Genomic DNA, 10,000 nt, shown 5'->3' with positions numbered 1-10,000 from the left:
CGCAGTCTGCATTGGTTGCCGATCAGTTTCCAGTCACAATTCAAAGTGTTGGTTATGACCTATAAAGCCCTTCATGGCAACAAACCAGAATATCTCCGGGATCGCCTTCTGCCGCACGAATCCCAGCGACCGGTTAGGTCCCACAGAGTTGGCCTTCTCCGGGCCCCGTCGACTAAGCAATGTCGTTTGGCGGGACCGAGGAGAAGAGCCTTCTTTGTGGCGGCCCCGACCCTCTGGAACCAGCTCCCCCCAGATATCAGAGTTGCCCCCACCCTCCTTGCCTTTCGCAAGCTCCTTAAAACTCACCTCTGTCGTCAGGCATGGGGGAATTGAAATTTCACTTCCCCCTAGGCTTATAGAATTTATACATGGTATGCTTGTATGTATGAGTGGTTCTTTAAATTGGGGTTTTTTTAGATTATTTTTAATATTAGATTTGTTTACATTGTCCTTTTATATTGTTGTTAGCCGCCCCGAGTCTTCGGAGGGGGCGGGATACAAATCTAATAAATGAATGAATGAATGAATAAATAAATAAATAAATAAATAAATAGCATACCCATAATCACACGATAAAAATTTTGGCAGTCAGCAGCCAGCATATACTGTACTGCTATCTATCTATCTATCTATCTATCTATCTATCTATCTATCTATCTATCTATCTATCTATCTATCTATCTATCTATCTGTCAATCTATCATACTGAACCTTGTGGGTTCAATACAAAACCTTAAAATGTCACTGTGCTCCTCAACAAATAATGCTGTCTATCATTTGTCCTTTTTGTGGTTATTCAAACAATTTGACTTAATCAACTCAAAAAGGGTCCAAGCACCTATTTGAAAACTTACCTTGCTTGGTAAGCCACTCCCACCCAGTCACATGACCTGGGGGTGGCTTAAACCCCCCCGGTCACATGACCATCAAGCCACTCCCACCTGATCACATGGTCATCAAGCCACTCCTACCCAGTCACATGACTATCAAGCCACACCCACACAATAAGTCACGCCCACCATGTAGTAGTAAATATTTTTTTGCAGCCCTTCACTGTGTGTTTATATGTATGTATGTTTGTGTGCGAAATGCTTTTGACATGGTAGCAGTTCATATGATCACCGTATTCAACCTTCCCAGACATCTTCCAACAAGCAATGACAGTGGGGAGGAAGCCAGATTCGCTTAACAACCTGATTGATCAATTGATCGATCGATTGATCGATTGATTATACTTCTAAGCCGCCCAACTCCTGTCAGACTCTCGGCGGCGTACCACATATCATTCCGGAAGGCCAGTAGGGTGGGGGAAGTAGGGATCTCAGGGGTAACTGGTTCCAAAAAGCCGGGGCCACCACAGAAAAGGCCCTCCCCCGTGGCCCCGCCAGCCGATACTGTCTAGCAGACAGGACCCCGGAGAAGACCGAGTCTGTGGGCTCTAATTGGTTGCTGACAGGTGTGTGGCAGGAGGCAGTCCCAAAAATAGTCTGGCCCTAAGCCATGTAAGGCTTTATAGGTAATAACCTGTATGATTTATTTAACAACTGTGGTGATTCGCTCAGTGACCACGTGATTTCCTTAACACTTGCAGAGGTTCACTCAGCCACCCTGCAATTCATTTCAGAACTGATGCGTTTCGATTAACCACAATGCCAAAAAGGCCATAAAATCATGTGTAAATGACTTAACAGCCGCATTGCCTGGCCAGGAAGTTCCGTTTTCCAATTGTGGTTGTAAAAGTCGAGGACAAAATCTTAGCTGCTCTTCTGCAGGTTGCTCCTTTAAACTGCTCCAATGAGCCAAATTTATTATTCATTCATTCATTCGACTTCTATGCCCCCCAGTCCTGAAGGACTCAGGGAGGCTTACAAAATAATATAATACAAATACGAAAAGATACAGAACAGGAAGAAGTCGAATATAATATCTGAAACTAAAACTCCATAATAAAAACCCATAATAAAAACCCAGTCATAATCTCATGCATACACACCACTCATATAGTTTGGCCATGAAAGATTTACAATTCATGGCCCCCAGGTCTGCCGGCAGAGCCAGCAGTGGTCTTATGGAAGGCCAGTAGGGTGGGAGCAGTACAGACATGGGGGGGGGTGGCGGGTAGTCCCCACATCAGTTTTCATCCCCCCCGGCATTATTATTATTATTATTATTATTATTATTATTATTATTATTAATTGAATTTGTATGCCGCCCCTCTCCGCAGACTCGAGGCGGCTAACAACAGTGATAAAAAACAGCATGTAACAATCCAATACTAAACAACTAAAAAAACCCTTATTATAAAACCAAACTTACATACAAACATACCATGCGTAAATTGTAAGGGCTAGGGGGAAAGAATATCTCAGTTCCCCCATGCCTGACAGCAGAGGTGGGTTTTAAGAAGCTTACGAAAGGCAAGGAGGGTGGGGGCAATTCTAATCTCTGGGGGGAGTTGGTTCCAAAGAGCCGGGGCCACCACAGAGAAGGCTCTTCCCCTGGGTCCTGCCAAACGACATTGCTTAGTTGACGGGACCCGGAGAAGGCCCACTCTGTGGGACCTAACTGGTTGCTGGCACTCCCCCACCCACCCACCCTGAAATAAATCTCTTTTTTTCTGTTTTTCTACCCTCCCTCTTCATTTCTTTCAGGGCAGCGATGGGGAGAAAAGTGAAGACAACTTGGTGGTGGATGAGGTTTGTGTATTTTATTTTTATTTGATTCTTAGAAAATTTACAGTCTTCGGAGAGGGGCGGCATACAAATCTAAATAATAAATAAATAAATAAATAAATATATTTCTGCCTACCCATCCGTGATGATTCAAGGTGGTTCACACAATATATATTGTGGGCGGGGGAATTTTAAAAATGCTTTGAAGAGCAATAAATCTGTGTGTGTGTGTGTGTGTGTGTGTGTGTGTGTGTGTCTTGGCATATGATGGGGGATAGGCCAGTGAATTTAGGGGGAGCTGGAAGGGTGGGGTGTATATTGAAGCAGCATTGAATGGCTTAAAGCCGCGTTTCTCAAAAGTTTGGCTTTTTTAAGATATTGTGGACTTCAACTCCTAGAATTCCCCAGCCGGCATGGCAGAGTACTTCATGATATTTACCGTCTCCTTCAACAAGGCTCTCCATCCTTGGTGACTTTTTAGACCTGTGGACTTCAACTCCCAGAATTCCTGGGAAGAACCGCTGGCTGAGGAATTCTGGGAGTCGAAGTCCACAAGTCTTAAAAGTCACCATGGTTGGAGATTAGATTAGATTAGATTAGATTGATTGGATTTATATGCCGCCCCTCTCCGCAAACTCGGGGTGGCTCACAACAATAATAAAAAACAGTACATAATAACAAACCCAATGCCCACCAATCTAATTACAATTTAAAATTAATAAATTCATAAAAACAGTCCCAATAAATATAAAAAACAGGCACACAGTCAATCAGTCAAATGGCAAAGGGGAGACCCCCCTAAACAGTAATACTGTTTAGACATACATAATAATAATTTTACAACTTCTAAGTTTTACACGTACATTGTAGTTGTAATGTATTATATTTTGTAGCAGTATACAAAATTATATTTTCCCCATTTCTGGTCCACAAGTCTTGAGATACAGATATAGCTATGAAGTAAAGCCACACTTGGAATATTGCATTCAGTTTTGGTTACCACGATGCAAAAAGGATGTTGAGACTTTAGAAAGAGTGCAGAGAAGAACAACAAAGAGAAACAAACTTCCAGCAGACGTGGTTGGTAAATCCACAGGAACTGAATTGAAACATGCCTAGGATAAACATATATCCTTCCTAAGATAAAATACAGGAAATAGTATAAGGGCAGACTAGATGGACCATGAGGTCTTTTTCTGCCGTCAATCTTCTAGGTTTCTAGGTTACTCTTCATAGGAAGCGGGATGGACTTGATGATCTTTATTGTTCCCTTCAATGTTACAATTCCGAGAAAGGGATGGTAGCAAAGTATCTTAGAACAGGGGTGGGCAAAGTTGGCTCTTCTATGACTTGTGGACTTCAACTCCCAGAATTCCTGAGCCAATCATGCTAGCTCAGGAATTCTGGGAGTTGAAGTCCACATGTCATAGAAGAGCCAATTTTGCCTACCCCATCTTGGAATAATGATTAAGCAGTGGTTTCTGGGAGTTGAAGTCCAAAGATTGTAGGGAAGCCAAGTTTTGTGGGGGGGGAATCCACTAGCTTAAAGCATCTATTGCCACCTGAAATTTATTTATTTATTTATTTATTAGATTTATATGCTTTTCATATGCGCTGACCAAGGGATTTCCGGCCTTGATTCCCTGAAGCTCCAGATGTGAAAAACCTGGCAAACCGGAAGTTCAGAAAAATGGACTTTCGGTTTGTCTGTTCTGTAGTCTTTCACAGTCTAGGGCTTCAGAAAGATTCCATGAAGCCTCTGGAGTGCAAAAAACAGCACAACAGACAAACAGGAAGTCTATTTTTCTCAATTTCCGGTTTGCCGAGTTTTTCATACTCTTAGGGCTTCATGGAAGCTTCCCTGAATAGAGAAAAATTATTTTCCCTATTTGCACAATACTAGGACGAGGGGGCCCTCCCTAAAGCTCATAGGTGAGAAAGGGAGGACAAATAAAGGGAAATATTTCTTCACCCAGAGGGTCCTTGGTTGATGAAATTCCCTTCCAGAAGAGGTTGTAATATCAGTCAGTCTGGATAGTTTGAAGGCAGGATTAGACAGATTCATGGATGCCAAGTGTATCAGTGGTTATTGAAACTGATGTCCAAGTGCCGCCTCTCTGTTGGTTGAGGTAGGCAGGATTCCCTTGAGTACCATTTGTTGGGGGTCAAGGGAAAGGGAGGGTTTTGCCTTCTCTTTCTGCTCAAGATCCCCAAGGACAATTGGTGGGCCACTGTGTGATACAGAATGCTGGACTCGATGGGCTTTGGCCCCATTCAGCATGGCTCTTCTTAGGTTCTTATATTCTTATGACTTCAGTTCCCAGAATTCCCTTGTTGGGTTGAGTTGTTATGGGAATTGGAGTCTACAGTAATCAAGGTTGAAAAACACTGGGTGGAAGGATAGCAAAAACATGTGATACATACAGGAGGGTGGACAAAAACATGGAAATACCTTGAAAATCCAGATTTGGAATCCAGATTTGTGAAGCTCCCTTCGAACAGTCTTTGTGAAACTGGGTTCTGTACGTGTCTATTGAGCTCTGCAGTGATTTTAGGAGCTGTGGTCTTGCGATCCGCTCTAACCATTCGCTTTAGAGTCCGACAGTCTCTCTCAGACAACTTCGACTTTCGACCAGACCTGTGCTTGACTGAGGACGTTTCCCTTTCTCTTTCAAAAGCAGTCATTACTTTTGAGACATGACCTCTTGAAACGCCAAACATTCGGGCATTTCTGTTACACTAGCACCTGCCATTCGAGCACCAACAATTTGGCCTCTTTGAAAGTCTGAGAGGTCTGCCATTTCTAGAAGGTTATAACCAATTTCCTTAAATTTCTGTTTTAAAAAAAGGTAGTTTAAAAAAACATATCAAATAACAGAATTTTAAAAAACACATTAAAATATGTCAAGTTTTGATTGATTTGAACATGTTCAAACATTATGATGCCAAAAATTCAAGTGTTTCCATTTTTTGTCCACCCCCTGCCATTTGTTCCTTATATATAGTGTTGGGGGTGGAGATTTGGTTTGAATGTAGCAAATAGATTGGGTGACTATGTTTTAGTGATTTGATTGGTTGGTGGAATCACAATTACTTGAAGGATTGACATGGTGATGATTATGATAATGATATGTTTTTTTGTTTAAGGCTGGTTTCCAAATCTCTGGTAGGCGGGACGTGTCATCACGTTTGTTCATGCTGAAGGGGTGTTTCTCTATCTCTATAGCTTCCATAGTAATTCTTCTGTATAAATTTTCTGTTTTGGAAAGTAATTTAGTTTTTTCAAAGTCAATTTCGTGCCCTGTTTTTTTAATGTGCTGGACAAGGGAGGAAGTCTTTTCTTCTTTTTTAACTGCATTCTTATGTTCTGCAATGCGTGCGCTCACTCTTCGATTGGTTTGTCCAATGTATATATATATATATATATATATATATATATATATATATATATGTTTTCGTAGATTTTCACGGGTATATGTATGTAGATTGTTCTGAGTTCGGGTTTTGCCCCGTGTAATATTTTGAGTGTCTATGTGACGTTTCGGTGAAATCACATTCACCATCATCAGGCTGAAGTTGTAAGCTTCGTGCTGCTGTAGATATAGTTTGTTTGCAACTGCCATTTGTTCCTTATAAATAGTGGTGGGGGTGGAGATTTGGTTTGAATGTAGCAAGTAGATTGGGTGGCTATGTTTTAATGATTTGATTGGTTGGTGGAATCACATTTAGTTGAAGGATTGACATGGTGATGATTATATGTTTTTTTGTTTAGGGCTGGTTTCCAAATTTCTGGTAGGTGGGACATGTCATCACGTTTGTTCATGCTGAGGGGGTGTTTTTCTATCTCTATGGCTTCCATGATTATTCTTTTATATACGTGTTCTGTTTTGGAAAGTAATTTAGTTTTTTCGAAGTCAATTTCATGTCCTGTTTTTTTAATGTGCTGGACAAGGGAGGAAGTTTTTTCTTCTTTTTTGACTGCATTTTTATATTCTGCAATGCGTGCATTTATTCTTCGATTAGTTTGTCCAATGTATGTGGCTGCACATGTTTTGCATGGTATTTCATAGATTCCTTGGTTTTCGAGATGGATCTTGTCTTTTGGGTTTCTTAGGATGTTTGATATTTTCTGGTTAGTGACAAATGAAGTTTTGATATTATGTTTGTGTAGAATTTTACTAATTTTGTCTGTGGTGCCTTTAATGTAAGGGAGGAGGGTGATGCCATTATCCTGTTCTTGGTCTTGATTTTTGGGGGATGTCTCTTTTTTTATTAGGTTTGTAATTGTTTTTCTTTCGAATCCATTAGAAATTAATACATCTTTGAGTTTGTTCAATTCAGTTTTTAAGTGCTCATGGTCAGCTAGGCGTTTGGTTCTGGTGATGAGAGTTTTGGCTACTGAGGTGATCTGTGCGGGGGGGTGGTGGGAGTGTGCATTTAAATAACGGTTGGTGTGGGTTTTCTTTTGGTAGATAGTGTGTCCTAGGCTGCCATTGGGTTTTTTATAGATTAGGACATCCAGGAAGGGAAGTTGATCATTGGCTTCTGTTTCCATAGTGAATTGTATTTTGGGGTGTAGGCTATTGAGATGTGTGAGGAAATTGTCTAATTTTTCTTCTCCATGTGGCCAAATTACAAAAGTGTCATCAACATATCTCAGCCAAAGTTTAGGTTTGTGTTTAGATTGCTCTAATGCATTATTTTCAAAATATTCCATATAGAGGTTGGCGATGACAGGTGAGAGGGGCGATCCCATGGGGGCTCCCTCTATCTGTTTATATCTTTGTTCATTATAGATGAAGTATGTATTAGTCAGACAGTGGTTGGTTAGATCTAGGATATATTTGGGGGGCTTGTGTTTGTTTTGGATAGCTGTTAAGGCTTCTTTAATAGGTATTTGTGTGAAAAGGGATACGACATCAAAACTCACAAGTAGGTCACCAGGTTGTAGGTTTTGTTTCTTAATTATTTGTATAAAGTGGAATGAATTTTGTACATATGAGGTGATAGTTTCTGTATAGGGCTGAAGCTATTTGGCTAAAAATTTGGCAAGATTTTGTAGAGGGGAGCCTATGGAGCTGACTATTGGCCTGAGAGGTATTCCTTCTTTGTATATTTTTGGAAGGCCATAGAGTTTTGGACATATGGAAGATTTTTCTCTGGGGATGATTCTTTGTTGGATTTCTTCACTGATGGGAGAGGCTTTTATTTTGGATTTGGTGGTTTTTTCTAGGTAGGTGGTAGGATCTGTGTTTAGAAGTTTGTAGGCAGGGTTTTGTAGTAGGATGGAAAGTTTTTCTTGGTAGTCTGCTGTGTTCATCACATCACATCAATCCTTCAAGTAATTGTGATTCCACCAACCAATCAAATCACTAAAACATAGTCACACAATCTATTTGCTACATTCAAACCAAATCTCCACCCCCAACAGTAGATATAAGGAACAAATGGCAGTTGCAAACATTCCATATTTACAACAACACGAAGCTTAAAACTTCAGCCTGACGATGGTGAATGTGATTTCACCGAAACGTCACATAGACACTCAAAATATTACACAGGGCAAAACCCGAACTCAGAACAATCTACATACATATACCCGTGAAAATCTACGAAAACATATATATGTATATATATATATAAGGGGATGGGGGCAGAAAACATACATATATATGTGTATATATATATATATGTCACATGTTTAAGCTGAATTTGAAAATTAAGGGAGACTAGGATAGATCTATTTCGGCCTTATTTTGGCCTCATCAGCTAGCCATACCCACTGGGACTTGAACCTGCAACCTTTGCCTTGTAAGGCAGAGAATTATCATCTAGGCTACAGTATCCAATCCCTTCAGCTCTGTACCAGGGAAGGGTTACATTTTGTGTCGAATCACCCTGGTATATTGAAGGAACATCACAGCTCCTTTTTTGCCTCTCGGCCCAACCCAGGGCCATTTCCAAGGCAGTTAATTTTATTGATAGCCGACAATTCTATCTGTATGTGTCACATGTTTAAGCTGAATTTGAAAATTAAGGGAGACTAGGATAGATCTATTTATATAAAGGGATGGGGCAGAAAACAGGGAGATGAGGAAGATTAAAACCTACCGTAACCTCTGTTCCTTCTACCACAGGATCCTTCTTCGCCCCACAGCGTTCAGTCCTTCTCCTCCCGAGAAAATGGGGTTGATAAATCCACTCTGCATCGGAAAGAGCTGGGCCATCACAGCCCCACATCCATGGCGTCCTCCAGCAGTGCCTCCCCAACTCGTCCCACCAAGGAGCTGGCCACAGTACGTCCCGAGGAGGGATGGCTTCCTGGGTGTGGGGGTAGACTACAACTTCCATCATCCCCGGACAGATGCGGGAAGTGGGGCTGTCCTGCCACGTCGTGCCATAGCATCCCCGTTTGATATTAATTTTCTCCCCCCCCTCTTTTTAAAAATAATTTTATTGAGTTATTTGGAATAGAATAGAATAGAATAGAATTTACCGTAATTTTCAAAGTTTAAGACGCACCTTAGTTTTGGGGAAGGAAAATAGGGAAAAGAATCTGCTTACCAGAGATTCATCTGGCTACCATCCTTAGTCTGGTCAGTTTCAGCACATTATTTTATCCCCTGGTTAGGGCTTTAAAAAAACCTTATTCATGAAAGAGCTTGCAAGCCAGTAAGAGCTGGGAACACCTAGTTAGGGCTGGAAAGAAACATTCAGAGCAAGTAGACCAATGGGAAAAAAATCCTGCAAAGACTTAGGGCTTGGAAAATATTACAGTGGAACCCCGACATAAGAGCTGCTCTACTTAAGAGCAACTCGAGATAAGAGCTGGGAGGGGAGAGATATTTTTGTTCTACTTACAAGCCCAAATTCGAGATACAAGCGCCAAGGAGCTGTCTCCTGAAGCCAAACGCTAACTTCCACGTTCGGCTTCAGGAGACAGCTGCGAAGCGGCGCGCGTGTTTTAAAAGGTTGCAGACGGCCTGGGGGGCTCGGGGGGGTGCTTGCAGCTTTCTTTCTTGCTCTTTTTCTTTCTCTCTTTTACCTTCCCTTCCTCTATTTCTTCTTTTCTTTCTCCTTCCCACCTTCTTCCCTCCCTCCCTCCCTTCACTCATTCCTCTCTTACTCTCCCCTTTCATAAGTTTCCTTGCTTCCTTCCTCTGTTCCTGTCCCTTCCCTCTTTCCTTCCTTCCTTCCCACCCTCCGTCCATTCATTCACCCATTCCTCTCTTGATCGCTTAAAGCCGGTCCCTGGTGCAAAAAGGGTTGGGGACCTCTGTCCTACAGGATTGGGTGGCAGAGAAGTTGAACATATGTAAATTTAAAAG

General features: G+C 41.5%; 1 protein-coding gene across 6 annotated transcripts in view; it reads left to right on the top strand.

The window, feature by feature from the left end:
- The window catches only part of LOC139163734 (transducin-like enhancer protein 1), a 111,642-nt gene that overhangs the window by 68,249 nt on the left and 33,393 nt on the right, over positions 1–10,000 (top strand). For all 6 annotated transcript variants that reach the window (XR_011558515.1, XR_011558516.1, XM_070744751.1 and 3 more), the window contains 2 exons: positions 2,652–2,696; positions 8,810–8,968. Coding sequence is in view for 4 of the 6 variants with exons in the window: in XM_070744751.1 (XP_070600852.1) it covers positions 2,652–2,696; positions 8,810–8,968 (204 nt within the window). In the remaining 2 variants the exon portion in view is untranslated. The remainder of the gene's footprint in view (positions 1–2,651; positions 2,697–8,809; positions 8,969–10,000) is intronic.

This window comes from Erythrolamprus reginae, chromosome 1, assembly GCF_031021105.1.
Source record: "Erythrolamprus reginae isolate rEryReg1 chromosome 1, rEryReg1.hap1, whole genome shotgun sequence".
Classification (NCBI taxonomy): Eukaryota; Metazoa; Chordata; class Lepidosauria; order Squamata; family Dipsadidae; genus Erythrolamprus; species Erythrolamprus reginae.
The sequence above is the reverse complement of the archived record's forward strand: the minus strand, read 5'-3'. Positions and strand labels throughout refer to the sequence as shown.